The sequence below is a fragment of the Cynara cardunculus genome, assembly GCF_001531365.2.
Source record: "Cynara cardunculus var. scolymus isolate 2C chromosome LG 11, CcrdV1, whole genome shotgun sequence".
Classification (NCBI taxonomy): domain Eukaryota; kingdom Viridiplantae; phylum Streptophyta; class Magnoliopsida; order Asterales; family Asteraceae; genus Cynara; species Cynara cardunculus.
In genome coordinates this window covers 8,385,339-8,404,903 of record NC_037538.1, presented here as the reverse complement: position 1 = coordinate 8,404,903, position 19,565 = coordinate 8,385,339, and the positions used below count along the sequence as shown (strand labels likewise).

Genomic DNA, 19,565 nt, shown 5'->3' with positions numbered 1-19,565 from the left:
TATATATATATATATATATATATATATATATATATATATATGATGGGAAAGAAATGAAAGGTGATGGATGAGGAGTACAATCAACAAAAAGAATTTTAGAAGGTGTCTTATAGTCTTTGATTTTCAATTGTGTGCAAGGAACCTTTTTCCTTTTTAAATCTCATTTTTTTTTTTTTTTTTAATAAATAAAATTCTTTAAAATACCATTTTATTTTGTTTATATACAGTTGTAGATGAGCAGGTCAGATAACAAGTTAAAACAAAGTCGAATCCAATTAACCTACGAACTAGGTGTGCTACCATATTTTTCCTTTATACCACGTATCAATTAATTATACTGGTATGAAAAACTAATTATACTGGTATAGAAAACCTATGTCGTATACCCACCAACATTACTTGGTACGAGTTTTTAAAAAAGTAGTTAGATATTGATTTTGTATTACCATTGAAACTTCACAACAAAGTGTTGTAAAGGTAAAAAAAAGTCAAAATTTCACAGCAAAAACACTGTGAAAGTTACTTTCATAGTGTTTTGTTGTGAACTTTCAAATATAAAATGGTGTCTCATGTGTTTCACAAAAACAGTCTTGTCTCACATGATCCCAAATCTACATATATAAGGGGGAGATTCTCATTTCTTTATACCATATACAGGGGTAATATTTTCAAGCCTTATAAAATTGTGAGAATTCTAAAAACTAGTGTATCATTATTATTTTCTAAAAAATTATCTAAAAATTAGGATTTAAAATATTGATTAACATATATTTGTTTCATAATATGTTTATTTTGCATGTATTTGTTTCACAATTTGAAATTTTTTACATGTTTGTGCAACAAAAAATACACGCAAAAGAATTTCATATTGTGAACCAAAATACATATTCTAAAAACCTCTGAATAATTTTGTATCTTGGGCCTCTCTTAACCATACAACGCCCTAATTTCATTCTCATTAATTACCAAACAATTATATTTCATTTGCACTATATCATAAGAACCTCTTATTCATTCTGAATTTCTGACCACTTAATCATTCTACATCAAATTATTCAGTAACTGTCAAACAGTCACTTAATTTAGTTTAAGTTTTTAATGAAATCATAATTTTATCAGGTGGTGAATTTACAGGCTGAGGTCTCCTATTTCCAAGCCCACCTAGCTACCCTACACCTAGAGGTTCCACCTACACCACCGGGATTTTGCACCGCCAATCTCCCAACCACCGCATCTCCTCCGCCCATCTACGATTTGTCGCTACTTTTTGATCCCATGATGCAACCACCAGCTGCAAGACAGATGGATCACCATCAACTCAGTGCTGGCACCGGCGGAGCTCCACCGCACCAAGGTGGTGGTGGTGATCTTCATGCGCTAGCTAGGGAGCTTTTGCAAAGGCAGAGTACCATGGCTTCTGAAACTTCACCTTTGCCACCACATAGGAGAGGAAATCAAAGACTCTGACTTTTTACTTTCACTTAATATATCCAGGAGTTTTGAGTTTTGAATTTCTTTTTTCCATTTTCATTTCGGGATTTTATTTATTAATTTTATTAACTTTGGTGGAGGTTCAAACGAGAACACCTCTATTTTACGAGAACGCAAGAACACCTTTATCATATGTGATAATACGCATGAAGAGACCCCGTGATGTGCGGACGACGTGTTCTATGACTTAGGCGGCACCAAAGGTTGTACATGTCTATTATGATTTAGCATCACATGTGATGGTCTTGATAAATTATAGTATCATATCAACAACACACTTATCGTATGTGATAATAATGTGAGGGGGCTTAGTAGTGTAAGGACGACTTAGCCTGAAACCAAGATCGCATCGAAAATCGTCTGTCTCTGATTTAGTATCACATGTGATTGTCTATAGTAAAAGAGTGTTCTCGCGTTCTCGTAAAATGAATGTGTTCTCGTTTGAACTCTTCCCTATGTAAAAAAAAATATTTCCAATGAACTTTTGAAATAAGTTCAAAAAATAAGCTAGCTTATGTCTGTCAAACATGGTCTACCAAAGTAAGGGAGCTAAGCAGGGTACAACAACCGGAGAAATCAGGAAAATGACGGATACGGTTGGATATGGCACACGATCAATTACGACACCAATCTGCAACCATGATTTCATTTTCAATCAGACTCGTGAAGGAAATATTGCATCTATCTTGAGATAAAGAATTATGTTTCCGTTGAAGCGTAATCTCTCAGAACAAGCTCGACTTCTTCCACCACTCCCAAATCCCGAAACCAACGCGCCAATTTCTCCGAACCTTCTTTACCGATCATTATCCCTTCCCTCTCCAAATCCATCAAAAAGTCCAAAACTTCCTTAAGCTTATTCTCCTTCTGATAAACGTCCAACATCAAACCCACACACTTGTCGTTCGGCAAAATACCCGCTCTTCTCATGTTCTCATATGCAACTCGAGCTTCTCGACTTTTACCTGCACCTACATACGCGTTAATCAGGACCGTACAAATCTTATCATCAGGAATAATACCCGCGATTTGAATTGAATCAAAGATTCGTTGAGCTCCTACACTATCACCATTCATGGAGTATGCTCGTAACATTGCCTTGTAAACTTCGCTTTTCGCATAAACTTGTAAAGCTTCCATTTCCGTTAGCAAAATCTCGGCATCTTCTAACATTCCGGCTCGGATGAATGCCATAACCATGGACCCATAAGCTCGGTTATCTAAAGGGGGGCCGAGGAGTTTCATTTGTTCGAATGTGTCTTTTGCGAGATTAAAGTTGCCAGCTTTACTGTACATGTGAATTAAAGCGGTTAAAGTCACCTGATCGCATTCAAAGCTTCGATTCTTCATGGCTTGTAGCGCGTTTTCGGCATCTTGTAATCGACTTTCCTTGGCGTAACCGTGAATCATCTTTGTATAGTCGCGGATATTAGGTTCGAACGATTCTTCAAGAAGCGCAAATTCCGCTACCTATAGCAATGTCTCGAAAGTGATAAAAGAAGATTATGATTCTTGATAGCTCAAGGGTTTTCTAGTGCTCCCTCGATTACATATTGCAATGCTTAAAACTAGAGATCGTTTCACCAAACCAAAACTAACCCGATATATCTTATTTGAAGGTAGGGTCTGATGTACACAAACGGCAAGAGATGCCAAAAAAGCCCAAGCCTGAAGACAGGCCCGAAAAATCCTGGGCTTAGTAAACCCGAGGCCAAGCGCAGGGACAGGACCGGCCTTAAAGCCTGATCAGACCAACTAATTTCAAGGCCCGTTAAAGCCCGGTTAAGCCAAAAAAGCCTGATCTTTCAACTCAAAGCCTGGTCCAGCCCGAAAAAGGACGGGCTTTCATTTTGCTTACCGGAAAACGGGGTTGGAAGGCTCGAAAAAGCCCGGGCCTTGTGCATCTCTGACGCAAACGTGTCCTCTACCCCGAAAGAGCAGAGGGGTTGTTTCCGCGAAGACTACCGGTTAAGGCTCCAAGAATGCAGTGGAAATCTAATCTCCTTTCCAAATCCCTTGTGGCTGTGAGTTTCACCTACGATAACTCTAAGTCATTTGTGGTTGCTCATGGGATTATGCGGTACACATAAAGCTGGCCCGGATACTCATAGTTACCTAAAAAGAAAGGCAATGCAGCATTGCCTTAATGGGCCACATTTCTACTTATCATAATTAGAGGTAGAATTTGGAAAATAAGCATCGTCTTTTAAAAATATGACTCTAACGAGTTGAACATATAAGGCGTGTTTGAGATTGCTTATATAAACAGCTTATTGACTTATTTCGGTATGGTACCAATAATAAGCACTTTTTGAGTGTTCGGATAAACAACTTATACAAGTGTCAAACCGGTAACAAGAAGTTTTTGAAGAAGTTAAAACAAAAACATTCTAACATCCTACCCAGCATATGAACAATTGATTTCCAGACATATATGTCAAAATATGCAACCAAAAGATCAAATAAATTCGCCCAAAAATCTATCAAAAAGTGGAAAAAGTATACCTCGAATCGCAATGGATGATTCATGTTTCCCAATTCTTTGAGAACAACAAGCCAATCAGCTCGAACAGGTTTCATGCTCCTCACCCACGCAGCCAACACCATCGACAGATTAGTTTTTTCAGGTGAAAAGCAAATCAATTGTTTCATCAAGGCCCTGCACCGATTCGTCATCTTTTTCGGCAATCGAGATATATGATTTCGTTGCGCATCATTAATTTCATCAGGTTTGATTTCAACCCACCTAATCTTCGATCTCTCATCTTCAACCTTCTGCATCTGCCCTAGGTCCCCAACTGCGCATACCAACCGTAAAATTATGGGTTTTAGAAGGTTTAAATTTGTGGAATTTGTAAATCGAGATTGTTTCCATGAATGGAAGCAATGAAACACTTGAGTTTTGCAGATTAGGGTACAGTTAGGGTTCGAGAAAGCTAGCATGGTTAGAGGGAAAGGGAACTAAGTAAACCTAGAGAGAATGCATGAAATTGAAGAGCATTTGGACCTAATTAGGTCATGGAAATAGAAGATTCAATGGATAGAAACCCTAAATCTTGCTGGTTTTTAGGTTTAATTTGCATTGAGATGGAAAGAACACAAGAATTTGCTTGTGTGCAGGGTGAGAGTGAGAGCAAAGGGAATGGAGGAATCAGATAGGATGAAGTTGACCTGTAACCGGTTTTTCATGATCCGGTTATAACCCGACCCACTTGAAAACGAAAATTAAATAGGAGTAAACTACAATATAAAGGGACAATGATGGAAAGATGGGATTCATTTAACAAAATCTGTTTTGTTTGTTTATTTCTTAATAGTTTTATTAAAATATAATATCTGAATTATTAAGAGATGAATCTTGTTTGGCAAAAAAAAATCTATCTCTAAATGGTTTCAAAACTATCTGAATGATTTTGTATCATGAGTCTCTCTTAACCATTAAGTGGGCTAATTTTATTGGAAACAATTATCAAACAATTATATTTTATTTTATACTATATCATGAAAGTCTTTTAATCATTCTAACCAATTAATCATTCTGCACCAAACCATTCAGCAACTGTCAAACAACCACTAAATGTCGTTAGAAAAAAAGACTAAATCCGAACGTTTTAGCAAACCATGATGGTCATCTTGTAATTGTAAAACTGTATATGAAAAGTGTGAACTTTTGACAAACTATAGTGATCAAATTTGTAGTTTACTCTAAAAATATAGTTAAATTATAGGTTTGATCCCTATGGTATGTAATGTTTTACAAAATTGGTCCTTAAATTTTATTTATTACCTAGTGGTATCCACTTTTTATCAGTTTTAGTCCCTCGACCAAACGGTCATCCAATTAGAGGCGTTAACTCAGCTCATGTGAGGTATACAAAATAGAAACTAACAATTGTACTGTGAGGTTCTAAACTGTACAGCATGGTGAGGTATGAGCGGGTTGGACGTAAAATGAACACTCGTCGTTTGCTATGCACATGGGTTGAGTTAACGCCTACAATTGGATGGTCGTTTGGTCGAGGGGACCAAAACCAGTAAAAAGTGCATATCACCATATAATATATGTGACAAATGAAGTTTATAGATCAATTCCATAAAAATCTCATACCATAGGGACCAAATGTATAATTTACTTAATGTTTATTGGGTAAGTGCTTACAAATATATTTTTTTTAACGGAAAGTGCTTACAAATATTACTTACCTTACTTATTAAGTATGGTAAGGACCGAGAATCTTACTCGGTAAGAGGCATAACAAGGACCGAGAGTTTTGCCAGGTAAGTGAAGGAAAAAACTCTTACCGTATAAGCGCTTACCAAGTTTAAGACGCTTAAGAACAATCAATTTTGATAGCCAAAAATGTTACAAGATAAGGTAAGTGAGGGTGATGTCTCTTACTGGTAACCGTTTGGTAAACGGCCACTAAATGATGTCATTTAGAGCATACCCCTGAATCAGTCGACGGTAAAACTTGTTTGGTAAAATTTTAATGTCCTCTAAACTATTCCAGACATCTTTGAATCGTCCATTTTCTAGAGTATGATCGCATTATTCAGAGACGTCTTATTTCCACGATTACCCTTGTCTTCATTTTGCTTGTCTCCTCTATTTAAGGGCCGTTTAATAAACACTTACTTGGTAAGTATTTAACACATAAATTTCATCATCGGATGAACATGAGAAGGGTCAAGAATCTAACCAGGTAAGCGTGATGAGAAAGATGGAGAGTCTTATCCAGTAAGTAAGGATGACGACTCTTATCCAAGTAAGCGCTTACCTAGTAAATTGTTGCATTCGATATGCTTTGACGTACTAAAATCTTACGCATCTAAATAAATTATAGTGTTGTCTCCTATTAATAAGCGCTTACCGAGTAAGCATTTGGATAAACGGCCTCTTAATTATTCCAAATTTTTGTGATACAATAAGAAATATTATCAATCTACACCATTATCAAATCACATTTCAACTATAAAATGACCATAGTGCCCTCAAGTACATGAACTTGATGGCTGAAAGTGTTGTGGGATGTACCAAAACTGAGCAAAAATGTGAATCACACTAGCAAATTTTAGAATAAAAGAACTTTAAGAACCAAAACAAAAAAAAACCGAAAAACACCAGAACCAAAACCGCAGTTTTACTCAAAATTTTAACTGGGACCGTAACCGATCACCCCTACAAGCATCCTTAATGTAGGCTAACTAGCATCGTTTCTATTTAGAGCATCTTCAACTGGAACACCAAAAGTTGGAGATGCTCGTACTGAATGGACATTGTTGACCTAGCAGCATTCGAGTTACGGGTAAATCCTAATTCTTCTCTAAAGGTCGAGGGTTTAATCTCACCAAAATTGTTTTGTACGTAAGTAGTTGTCGTATATAAATATTATACAGTTAAAAAAACGATCTAATTCTACGGATGATGTACAAGATTTGGTTAAAAAGGTACAATCATTTAATGCATGTTTAGGTTGTTTCCACAGTGGTTATCTTTCTCTTATCAGATGCTTCTCCTGCTTTCCCAGTATGTTTTCTGCTCTTGCTCTTGCTACTGCTACTGCTGCTATTTGCATCTTTTTTTGGTACGGTACGTTGCAATATACGAACGGGGATCCCACCCATATCGAAGTCTTCCTTCAAAGATCTCGTTAAGAACCTTAAGTCCGTGTCGGAAAGTCTCGTTTTTCCGCTAACGAAAGCAACGAAAGTGGGCGGACGGGCTTTGACCTGAGTGAAATACTTGACCTTTGGCTGAGTCCCTAGATCTTTCCAAGAATGTCTGCTCATTATCTGTTCATATGACACCAGGATAATATTTAACGAGTTTTTAGTTGGGAGCATGATTGTTGATTAAATGACCTTAAACGAGGTTTCAATTAGGACTAGGAGCATGGCCTTTACAAATAAATTAGGGAGTCGTTTACTAAACGCAAACTGGGTAAGCGCTTATCGGCAAAAATAACCACCCTCGTTTATCTTATTGGGTAACATGCTCGGCCATCAAAACCAATTGTGGTAAGCATCTTTTATCCAGCAAGCGCTAACCGGATAAGAGTCTTCTCCCCCACTATATAAGATCCTCAGTCTTCGCTATGCCTATTACAGGGTAAGATTCTCGGTCTTTTTCATGCTCACCCAGTAAGGTTAGTGGCACTATGGTACAAGGGTAAATTGGTCCACATTTCTATTTTAGCTATTAAGGGTAAATTTGTCATTTAGGCAATTAAAAAGTGTAACAATTATATATTTCTAAACCCGTGTCTTTTTTCGTTGTGGATATTTATTTTGGGACGGATAGAGTAAGGGACCGTTTACCAAACGCTTATCCGGGTAAGTGCTTATCAAGTCACGTTACCTCATCGGATGAATATGGTAAGGACCAAGAATCTTACCCGGTAAGAACGAAATGATAACCAAAAGTCTTACCCAGTAAGTGAGGGCGACGACTCTTACCACAGTAAGCACTTACCGGGTAAATTGTTGCATCCGATGTTGTTTTGATGGACTAAATCCTTACCCGATAAGTAAATAATAGTGTTAAATTTTACCGGTAAGCACTTACTGGGTAAATGTTTGGTAAACGGCCCCCAACACTCGGATGACCTAATTACACTGTCTAGTGTTCTGCAGTAGAAGGTTATTTTGTAAAAATGACTTTCCATAGAAGGTCATTTAACAAAATAGTTCATGGTATACAACCTTCACTACATGGTAGAAATCAATAAGGCATGGCATAACGGATTTGGTGATCGTCGATCTAAATGAATCCTCCTCTATAAATTTCTTCTCACATGTCAAAATCAAACATATCTTTTATTCCAAGATATCGATTTGTGACCAAAAGGGGGTGTTTAGCAACACTCATTAAATGATTTTTATTTGGAAAATAAATTAAAAAATCGTTATAGGATTAACCTTGCGTAGCCAACGGTTAAGGCGAGCTGTTGATAACCTCAAACACCACTTTCTGTATGTATCGACAACCTGCTGCATCACCTCTATTCTGCCTTTTCCTTCTAGTGCTGAAACAAATACAACAGGTATCCCCGTCACCTGTTCGTAATACTTGTTAAGACCAATATGCACTACAAAGTATTCGAGTCACAACAAATATTATTCAAATATGTATGTTTATATCTTTATGGTATTTTATGATTCATCGGGTGGTTAAAGAGGAGAGTTGTCATGTGAGTGTTATGCGACAAGAAAGTCCCACTAAAACCTAAAGTGAAAATTCTACAAGATACCCATCAAACCAGCTATGTTGTATGTGTATGGTGTGTTGCAATGAGAGGCGCAAGAGAGGAAGTTAGAAGTTGCAAAAATGAGGATGCTTAAGTGGACCTATGGGTTGACCATGTTAGACAGGATACCGAACGTGGCCTTTCGGGTAGAGTTGGAAGTTGTGACCATCAACGATAAACTGAGGGAAAGATTATGGTGATTTGGACATGTAGGCAGGAGGCAGATTATGACACTGGTGAGGACGAGAGGCAGGCGAGGGATGAGCAATAGAGGATAGACATGGCAGCCTTACGACATTTTCAAGGACATGATCTCTAATAGGAGCTCTTGAAGACCAGGGGGACCCACATGGATAGATACGGTGGCACGGGCCACCGCTTCATGGTTCAGTCGTGAGGGGGGGAATTGCGTTTCTAAAGGGTACCACCTTATTGTTTTGTTGGGTGCCACCATATAGTTTTTGAAACTGAAATGTTAACACAAGACTTTAATGGATAAGATGGTAAAAGTTCTTGCCTTTGTACAAAAGGCCCAGGTTCGAGTACCACAGTTGTCAAATTTGTTGTTTTTTAGCTTAAATTTTGGTGTTCTTTTATAAACCTCTTGTATTTTTTTAAATATGTGTAAACCGACTCGAACATAAAGTCTTTTCTATGTAAGGACAAGAAACCAACCAACAAATTTATACTAATATTGTGGGGGAAAAACAGATAATTTTTCATAGTCAAATTGTGCCACCACTTGAAAGTTTTTCTGGGTCCCCCTCTGTTGAAGACGCAAGACTAGGGTGGCAAACTATATGGATATAATGATAATAAAAGATTAAAAAAACTATGAAAAACAAGGTGGACAAAAAGAAATCAAGTGAAAGCAGATCATGGCTTGAATCTTAAAGATTTAACAAACCTGGGGGATGACCGTTTGAATTTCTTCAGGGACAGCTTTGATGACCCGATCATATAGTTTTCCTTCAAGAAGATCCATCTTATTCACAATCATAATCAAACCCCGCCCTTCTTCTACAGCTCGTCTGGCTATAACTACTTCATCATGTGTCATGCTTTTCCTAGCTTGTGAAACCTAGGCGTCATTCAGAAAGAGAACACATCAAACAAGTTATGAATATTGTGATTTCCACTCCTTTCAACCTAATTGCATTACCCCTTCTATCCAAAATAAATGTCCACAATGAAAAAAGCATACAGTTCTAGAAACGTGTAATTATTACACTTTTTATTTAACTAAATGACACTTTTACCCTTAATAACAGAGGGAATAATGAATTTCTCCATCTCATAATGAAGGGTAGAATTGGAATTTGAAAGTGCACACTTATTATGTGACAAATTAAAATACATATGTGGACTGTTATTTTGAGACGGAGGAAGTAAATCAAAATGGGATGAAACAATCCGAAGCAAACTGTGAGAAAAAAGCTAAATTGAGGAAGTGCAAGTAAATCCGAACATAATGGGCAATGATGAGCATTACAAATGCTACTGTGATGAATGCTGGAATATGATCAAACGATAACAAAAGGGTAGGAGAGGGAAAGAGAGAGAAGGTATCCATAGAATATACTCCAGTAGACTTGAGATCATGTGTGACCATCCTGTTTTGGTGAGACCCATGAGAGCACCTTTTTACACTTGAAACTTCATAGTAGAACACTGTGAAGGTAACCTTCACAGTGTTTTTGCTGTCAAGTTCAGATTTTTTACCTTCACAATGTTTTGCTGTGAAGTTTCAAGTGTAAAAACGTGGTCTCACGGGTCTTACGAAAACAGGTTGGTCTCACGTGAACCCAACCCTACTCCAGTAAGTTATTTGTTATGAGGTGAAACCAGTAACATTTGACCCACCTGTTCACCATCAAGGACTAAAGCAACCACATGAGCCCTCATCAGGTTTTTCCTCGACTGCATAATGCTCAAGGACGATGGTCCTTTCTCTGACTTTGTTCTCTGCAACCAACCTGCTGTGTCGACCTATGTAACCAAACTTAATTGAATCATCCACTGTGTTTACATCAAAGAAATGATAAGTTGAATTTATATATGCCAAAACAACTAAATACGCAAGTCTGTTTTTAACCCATCTGGTGGTACGAGGTTTAGGATTAAATTAGAATGAGTCGAGTAGGAAGTCATAGTTCAAAGCTTGCTAACATTACACGAAAAAGGGAAACATGTGTTGGGCAAGTTCTTTGATGTTGGAAAAGTGGAATACTTGCAGTTCTTTATTGTACTTGAACAAAGAGAAATTCAAGATAGCTGGTTACCCCGAAGAAAGTATATTTAAGGAATTACCATGTATATCTTTCTTCCTTCGTATTCAAACTCAACTCTAACAGAATCTCTTGTTAAACCAGCCTCTGGACCCACCAAAACACGATCTTCCTGCAGGACTGCATTCAACAAGGTTGATTTCCCAACATTAGGCCGTCCTACAAATGCTAGCTGCAGTGGTAGTTTTGGGTCCTCTTGCTCACAAGACTGACACTCTCCATTAGTTTCATCTGCAGATTCTAGGTTGCAAAAAAAGATTCATGAATAACAAGTTGGTATGAATATTTTTAATAGAAAAAAGATCGAAAAGGTCTTTTGCTTCATTTTAAACAATGCAAGATAAGATATCATAACCAACCATAGTTTCAAGCTTTCAATATTAAATAAGTTGGATCATGCCCAAACAATATGCATAGGGTTGGGGCTTTTTGCCTGACTCTTGTTTGTTTTTTCAGTGGTTTATAAATTTGCCTGGATTCCCTTTCAAAAAAAGCCCATTAAGAAATAGCAAGGTTGGCCATAGGAGCAAAGGAGGGATATCTTATGTTACTGAATTCTAGGATCCATTCAAGTCATCCTTGATTCTAACCATTTCTCACATTCAGCCTTCCCCTAGAAGTTTTTAGATTAAGAGGCTTGTTAATAGTGTTGTTTTCTGTGAAGAGAAATATCGTCCATGTTCCCTCTCCTAAGGTTATTTTTCTTCACAGAGTCAGTGTTCTAAAAATTCCTAACTGAGGACCTGTAAAGTAGCCGCCTAGGAGTTAAGGCGTCCCCTCATTGCTTAGATTAGTTAAGACACTAATTGGCAGATTCAAGATACCATTCCAAATCTGATATACAACAGTTTTGCGTAAACACGTAGTCAAAAAATTTAGGAGACAACTGTAACAAATGTGCAAAATGGTGCAAGACCCCACACAGAAGGAATGCTGCCATTTAAGAACAATGGTGATTTACGAGAATGTTTGTAGTGACTATAAATCTACGGAGAACGACAAGTAACATTTTGATATTAAAAATCATTGTGAATCATCTCAAGCTCATCCAGCCACTCAAGTCTGCTAAGGTTGTAGCTAACAAGTCTAGGGCTGTAAACGAACCGAACGTTCAGCGAACCGTTCGTGAACCGTTCGGCGGGAAGTTCGTTTATGTTCGTTTATTTAATAAATGAACGAACATGAACAATTTTTTTTTGTTCGTTTAGTTAAACGAACGAACATGAACAAGAGCCTCGTTCGTTCGTTTATGTTCGTGAACGTTCGTTCATTTACCGTTCGTTTACGTTCGTTTATATTCGTTCGTTTATGTTCGTTTATATATTAAATTTAATATATAATCTTTTATTTATTTACTTTGAATTCAAATAATATTTATTTATGTTCGTTTAACACGTTCGTTTATGTTCGTTCGTCTCGTTCGTTTATGTTCGTTCGTTTACGTTCGTTTAGCATGTTAACGAACGAACATAAACGAACACGAACACACCTGATTTCTAAACGAACGAACACGAACACAAATATTTTCGTTCGTTTATCGTTCGTGTTCGTTCGTTTGTTCGGTTAAGTTAAACGAACGAACATGAACAAGCCTCTGTTCGTGTTCGTTCGGTTCGTTTACAGCCCTAAACAAGTCTAGTTGTGGCATGAATTTACTACAAGTCTCTATGAATCATTCTTTAGTGTCGTCATTGCAAAGTATCACAACATTTACCTTAACCTAGACCCTTGCATGCATCCAAATCATGAAAATGGAGAAAATTTCACATTTAGGTTTCAACAGTGAATATAGGAATAAACTTAACAAAAGTCGCAAATATCTAAAAACAAAGCATTCTTAGGGTGTCTATCATGAAAATGCACCTAAGAAAGACTATCAACATGATTGGAAATCCTAAGGTGCAGATGGTACGTGGCTGTGTTCTACCGACTTCCAAAACCCATAAAAAATGCAAAAGCAAAAAATTATAGTTTTAGTTTTTTCATATTACACAAAATGTGATGCTCAATCAACATGCATTGATGAACGTCATTAAGAAAGAACCATATATAATCTATACTATACTATAAATCATTTTGCTCAAAGTCTTAAAAACACCCGTGTAAATAGCATTCAATACTGTTAATTAATGCATCTTTTACATTCATTGATCCCTAAACTTACAAATCAGAAGACACAAAATGCAAAATGTTACCTTTTTTGTAGTGGTATGTAACCTCCACATAGCTTTCATCAAAAATTTATATCACTTCTTACCAAGTAACATCAAAGATAGTCGCATCAATATACACTTAGGACCAGCACACATTTGGTGATTTCTTTATAACATAAGACAATGTCAAAATAATCTTACCATCTACAACCTGAAGCATGTGTTCCTCAAGCAGTGGCCTGAGAACTTCATATAGATCATTCATCCCCAAACCAGTCTCAGCGGAAATAGCAATAGGATCTCCAAATCCCAACGTATGGGCTTCACCAGCAGCAGCAGCAAGGGAACCAAAACCATCATCAAGCGCTTCAGCTTTATTCATTACTGTGATGATCTTCATTCCAGGAGCATGCTTGCGAAGCCATTTTCCAACATCCAAATCCATGGGCTGTAATCCATCTCTAGTCAAGAAATAAAGAAATTACATTCTGCACTAAAGATGAAAAAAATGATATCATATGGTCATCTTTATATGTATGCATACTTATTATATTAATACTTTTCATGCCGCTAGTGTAAGTCTACACTTGATAACCATCGAAGGAAATGTTTGAAACAAGTAGAGATAGTGGTCATGTTAGTGTTCGATATGATTCATCTTGCTTCCTTTGTCTTCTTAGCAAACAAAGACCAAAGTAATCAAATAGTTGAAGAAATGAGAACAACCCCAAGCTTTATCATCACAAGAGATAAAAAAACCTAAATCAATCTAAAAATTCACAAAATTAAACTTCACCTAGATTAATTTCTCCATGTCCAAATACGAGAGCATGTAAACAAATATCAGCATTGAACACTTCATGAAACTAACCGTGCATCTATGAGAAATAGTGCAAAGTTGGACATCCTCAACACATTCGCCGTCATTTCTGCAGTCCTTCCAAGAACAGAACCAGATGAAGCCTCGGCCTCTAAGCCAGCTGAATCCAACACCTTAAATCGCAAATCACCCAATTTGGCAATCCCATCTCGTATATCCCTAGTCACATGATCATTGGGAGTGTTGTACACAAGTGCCTCTCTCCTTCGAATCAAACTACAATAGATCCATAACCAACAATCAAAATGTAATTACATCAAAAAGAAGGAACTCTATGACAAACACACACACCCACCCACAATGAACAAGAGATGTGTAAATAAGAATAGCTAACCGATTAAACAATGCAGACTTGCCAACATTGGGGCGGCCAATAAGAAGTACCGTTGGAAGCAAATAAGCATCTACTTTGCTGAATTCAACTGATATTCCACTTGCAAACTTATCCCCAGGTAACTCAGTGCCGCTGAAATCAGCACCAATGTCTTTCATATCATCACTAACATCATCCTGAGCCGGAATTGTAGAAAACCAACTTCTATTCTCAAAAATAGAATGATGGAAGTGTGAAACAAAGGTGCGACTGTCTAAACCTAAATATCTGCTTCCCACAGGTAAGCAATTACCACGAAGCAGTGATCCTAGCATCAAAAACATTATTAGAATGTGAAAATCATGTTTTTCTGCCCTTCTAGGAGAAGGGCAAATTTCATATGCATTTTGTACATTCACACATGCATAATACCTTTATTGGACTGTAAAGCAGTAGAACTTTCACTTTCGATGCCATGGAGGATCAAATTCCTGTTTAGAAGAGTCGTAATATGAATGCGGCGGAGGATATTTCGACGTGAAAGACAATGAGCCCATGTGAGAGACATCACACAAAAAAATTGCTTGTAATGATTAATAAATGTTGCATGTACTCCAGTATCTTGCTTGCAAAATTTGGATCCTATTCTGCACCTCGAAACAATTTGAAAATAGAGAAATTAGAATCACAAGGCATCAAGTCTAACCAATTTTCTATTTTATCATTTCTTATAGATGATGACAGTAATGATAATATTCACACATGGTGATGTTGAGGACACCCTTAGAGGGGAGGAAGCAAAAGTGGCTCAGCTGAGGTGATAAGCAACGTACTCTGTGAATTGGGTATGATAAGGAAGGAAAGTGACTTCTGTTTCCAGCGTTTTGATAGTTCATGAAGAAACATACGCTTTACGTGCCTATCAGCCCCGGGCATATGAGTCTAGATGTCGGATCCATGAGTTCCACATAGAGGCTAGGGTTGTTCCTAAATGAGGTTGGATGCCCATCGTATGGCCTCCCTTTAAGCACTACACTGAATAGAACTTCCCCTACTCCCCCACCTTGGTAGAAACCCAAAAAGGCAGCTAGGAAGCAAAAGAGACGCAGAGACAAGCAACAGCAATTTGAGGGGATAAGCCGAAGAATGTACGCGATTAGAGCAGAGAAGCTGCAAGGTACAATTATTTTAAGGGAACGCGGGGAACAAGGGAAGGTACATGCACTCGTGCCCGGGTGGAGGTGCATGCTTGGGAGGTGGTGACGGTGGTGGTGAGTGCAGCTCAGGATTAGGGAACCTCCAATTGGCGGCTCGACAACCTAGTGAATGCAGAGGGTAGAATGACCGAGTGGCGTTGTGCAACGACGAGCCAGTGAAATTGATCTAGACGCTATAAGAATGGCTCAATCATGTGCACGTGAGATTTCCTGTCAAAACTTGGTGTCATGAAAATACCTCAGGATGAAGTCCTGAAGTCCAAATATCCCTGAGCGGAGAATTGGAATATCGTGTGCAAGGCATCCATGCTAAGGTGCCTATCCACATTGACTGCCTGTCGGGTCAATGGACATAATACAAAGGAATTCGAGCGTGAGGACACGGTAGGTATAGGCACGCCGGTTCAAAAATACATGCCACTCACACTTCCTGAAGAAGACAATGACATCTTGGAAGATCCCCAAAGTCCATAGGTATTCCTATCACATAACTTGGTTGGCGGATGTTCCGTGAAGCCAAATTCCAAATTGCTCCCTAGATGTGAATTCAATCAGGTTGGTGGACGATTTTGGGCTCAACAAGATCATGTCCCCCCCCCCCGGCGTGCGCAAGCACAGGGATTCGAGCATGAGCAGTCATCCAATCATCCCTAGTGCCACCACACCCTGTGAGACTCAAATATGCCATTATTGTGTGTTTTAAGTGTAAAATTGTTAACGTATAAAGTGCAACACAGCTCATTTCCACCCAATGGTGGCAGCCCAATCAAATAAGAACAAAATCGACTATACAACAATCTTGACAATGAAAAACACCAAGAACCGCAACCCACAACCAAATACTAACATTTGCACCAAAAATTTCGAGCTTCAATAAAGAGATCTCATAAACGACTAACCCACAAGCAAATATGCAGTTATGGACTCCACATAACCACAACTCAAAACATCAAATAGTATACCCAGAAGCTTAGAGTTGAACTGATGTTTGTAGTTCTTGGTGGGTTGGAGCAACCTTGAAGAAGAAGCTTTAAAATCGCCCAAAAAACTCAGAGAAAAAGAAGATGAATGCTGCTGGTGGGACTTCGATCAAGGCCATGAGGTGCTGCTTGATGGTCAAGAGGTTGCTAGGAGGTGGTGAACATGGTTCACGACCGTCCGGGTGGAGCTGGGATTTATGTTCAGGGTGATCCTCTTAAATTTAAGTACGTATTAATGGTTGAACATAAATCCCGGCTCCGCCCTGCCCAGGCCCAATATTGCTTAGACGTAACTCATACGACTTGTGCATGCTCCCAGCTCCATATGGGATATCCCATGTCTCTTATGGTTTTGCAGTTCAGTATTTGTTCCAAGCTTTCTGTCTTCATATGGAAAACTCTATCCTTGACCCAATCCTTTACTTCCCAATCTCACATAAACACCCCCATAATATCAATTATATCAAACTTAAATGATCAGATAGTTAAATTCTGACATATCAAACATCATGACTATGTTTATTCAACTTGTTTCCCATGACCTAAATTCCATCATAGGCTCTTTATCTCACTAAACCGTTGCATAAATTCAAAATATTAATCAAGAGTATACCTTGAACTAAAAACAATTTGATAGCTTAATGAGTTTAAGTTCTTATTGCAATACCCCATTACTTCTCCTTTTTCCTTTATATCTCTTCTCACTTATTCACAAGTTTCTAGCTTTCCTTTTCTGTGTTTCTTCACCTGAGTTTGAAAAAGAACAAAAGGAAGGAATGAAAGGCAATGACCCTATTCATACTTGTACCAAATCTAAGAAGGGTGGACAATCCCTACCTACTTAGACAATGTTAGCGGCTTTATTACAAGAGACTTAGGGCCTTGTTTGTTACCATCTTAATGAGCTTAATGAGACTTGCAACTTATTCGGTAAACTATACATGACTGTTTGGTAGTAGCTTAATGATACAGAAAGTGGCTTATTCAGTAAGCTCCCAGTGGGAGCTTTATGCATAAAACAAGTTTTTTCCAAACCTGCCACTCCCAATCAAAAACACGCTCTTTCCATCTATGAAAAAACCCTCCCAAACAAAAGCCTTCTCAATCTATACATATAGATTAATCCACAGACACAACTTTATTCATTCAGGACTTCAATGAAAAACCAACCAAACAACCCCTTAGTCATCTTACTAACATATGATGGCCTAGTTTTCAACCACCACAGAATATTCAGTTTCAAGTTTCAACCTTATTATGAATCGGAAAAACATCCATGTCTATAAGATAAGCATACAAACATAGACACACAGTGATACAGAGTACCTCACCCAAAACAAGAGGCGGATTAAGAATCTAGAACACAAATTGAAGTGAAATCAACAGCAGTAACTTATTAAATCAAGAATTAAGAAAGAAAAACAGAAGAAGAGAATCAATTGGTCATCAATACATATGACATTAACATTTACCCTAACAAGAAGAAGAAGAAGAACATAAGAAAATCATGAAAATACAAGATATTCAACAAACAAATTACATTACAAAACTGAGAAAAGATTCAACATTTAAACCTAAATAAAACCTGAGCGGTTGTTGCTGTGGCAAAGACGAGCTCCAGAGGAGTGACGAGGGGAGAAGGAGCTTGTCCTTGTAAAAGAAATTTTGAGTAAACTACATATTTGGTCCCTGCGGTTTGTTGAAAATCACATTTTTTTCGTCTTATAGTTTTGAAATTATAGGATGACCATTGTGAGTTATAAAAACATCTGGATTTAATCATTTCCTTTAATGATCGTTAGAAAGTTCCGTTAAATAAAAGGTATTTTCATTCTTTTAGGTAGTGTTTGGTACGCAGACTAGATTGGACAGGACAGGACGGGACTGGACTAATTGTCTGTCTCATGTTTGGTACGACTAAGACATGACAGGATAAAACTGTTAAAATGACCATATTACCTCTAAATGCTATAGGGTTTACCACTAGGGCATGCTTATGCTTATCTGATCATTTCAGACATATCTATTAGCTAAAAATTGAGTTGCATTAGAACCAAATGCAACTTATGACAGAAATGTTGTACCAAGAAATGAAGACATAAAGCTTATGCTTATGCTTCATCTACCCAAACTGAGTTGCATTAGATCCAAATTTATCTTACATTTAATTATAACAAAAACATAATACCAGTAAATTTGTGTTATTAAGCCATTTGGTGAAGAAACAATTGCAGAGGAGGCGATAAACAGAAACAAAGCAAAATCGTGCGCAGCAAAAAAACGAGAGGGAGAAATCGAGAAATCAAACCGATTGCAGAGGAGGCGATGGAGGCCGGTGGAAAAAGCCGATGTGGAAGAGGCGATGTGGAGGAGGATGTGAAGAGGTTGTGAAAGAGACGATGACGAAGGGACGATGACGAAGGGATGATGATGGAAGAGACGATGTGAAGAGGGGCTCTGCTAAGGACCAAAATTGTAGTTTATTGTTTTTACTTTTTTGTCTTTTTTTACTTTTTATCCTTTATGAAATTTTACTACTATATATATATATATATATATATATATATAGGAGCGTTTAAATGAAAACCATTATCATTTGTATAAATCATACAAATCATCTTCATACGTCGATTTTATTGTTTAAAATTACGAAATTTATAATAAAATTGTTTAATCTTGTAAAATTGTTTCATATAATACTTTTTTTGATGAATTTTTGTTTCATATATGGTTATGAAATTGTTTCATATAATATTTAATGAAACTGTTTCATGTATTTCTCTAAAATTAAAATAATGAAGATGATAATATCCATGATTAACACCCTCCACAATAAAAATGGTTATTCAACCTCTCATAATTACAAAAAAAATGAACAAAATGAAAATTTATGATTGGTTGAATGTGGTTTTCACGGTTTGTACAAATTGGGTGGTTTTTATTTGAACGTTTCTCTCTCTCTCTCTCTCTCTCTCTCTCTCTCTCTCTCTATATAT

At 37.4% G+C, this 19,565-nt stretch overlaps 3 protein-coding genes across 3 annotated transcripts in view; 1 reads left to right on the top strand and 2 right to left on the bottom strand.

The window, feature by feature from the left end:
• LOC112521699 (LOB domain-containing protein 18-like) overlaps nt 1-1,467 on the top strand; it is an 11,350-nt gene extending 9,883 nt beyond the window's left edge. The window contains exon 2 of the mRNA XM_025130693.1: nt 1,120-1,467. Within this exon, the coding sequence (XP_024986461.1) occupies nt 1,120-1,467 (348 nt within the window). The remainder of the gene's footprint in view (nt 1-1,119) is intronic.
• A 521-nt stretch (nt 1,468-1,988) lies between these two features.
• Nucleotides 1,989-4,606, bottom strand: LOC112521412 (pentatricopeptide repeat-containing protein At1g01970). The gene is made up of 2 exons (XM_025130259.1): nt 3,997-4,606; nt 1,989-2,961 (listed from the first exon to the last, which is right to left on the bottom strand). The coding sequence occupies exons 1-2, from the start codon at nt 4,432-4,434 to the stop codon at nt 2,191-2,193; spliced, it is 1,209 nt and encodes a 402-aa protein (XP_024986027.1). The 5' UTR covers nt 4,435-4,606; the 3' UTR covers nt 1,989-2,190.
• A 2,015-nt stretch (nt 4,607-6,621) lies between these two features.
• LOC112522295 (GTPase Der) lies at nt 6,622-18,192 on the bottom strand. The gene is made up of 10 exons (XM_025131420.1): nt 18,155-18,192; nt 14,805-15,025; nt 14,394-14,700; nt 14,051-14,275; nt 13,381-13,640; nt 11,049-11,266; nt 10,602-10,727; nt 9,646-9,819; nt 8,410-8,547; nt 6,622-7,284 (listed from the first exon to the last, which is right to left on the bottom strand). Exons 2-10 carry the CDS (start codon nt 14,938-14,940, stop codon nt 6,961-6,963), a joined length of 1,908 nt encoding a protein of 635 aa, XP_024987188.1. The 5' UTR covers nt 14,941-15,025; nt 18,155-18,192; the 3' UTR covers nt 6,622-6,960.
• Between the last annotated feature and the right edge of the window lie 1,373 nt (nt 18,193-19,565).

Coding starts and splice junctions, on each gene's coding strand:
- LOC112521412 (XM_025130259.1), bottom strand. CDS start 4,434: ATGCTAGCTTTCTCGAACCCTAACTGTACCCTAATCTGCAAAACTCAA. Junction 2,962..3,996: donor ATCATCCATTGCGATTCGAG/GTATACTTTTTC, acceptor ACATTGCTATAG/GTAGCGGAATTTGCGCTTCT.
- LOC112522295 (XM_025131420.1), bottom strand. CDS start 14,940: ATGTCTCTCACATGGGCTCATTGTCTTTCACGTCGAAATATCCTCCGC. Junction 11,267..13,380: donor CATGCTTCAGGTTGTAGATG/GTAAGATTATTT, acceptor TTTGCAACCTAG/AATCTGCAGATGAAACTAAT. Junction 10,728..11,048: donor AAGGAAGAAAGATATACATG/GTAATTCCTTAA, acceptor TTGGTTACATAG/GTCGACACAGCAGGTTGGTT.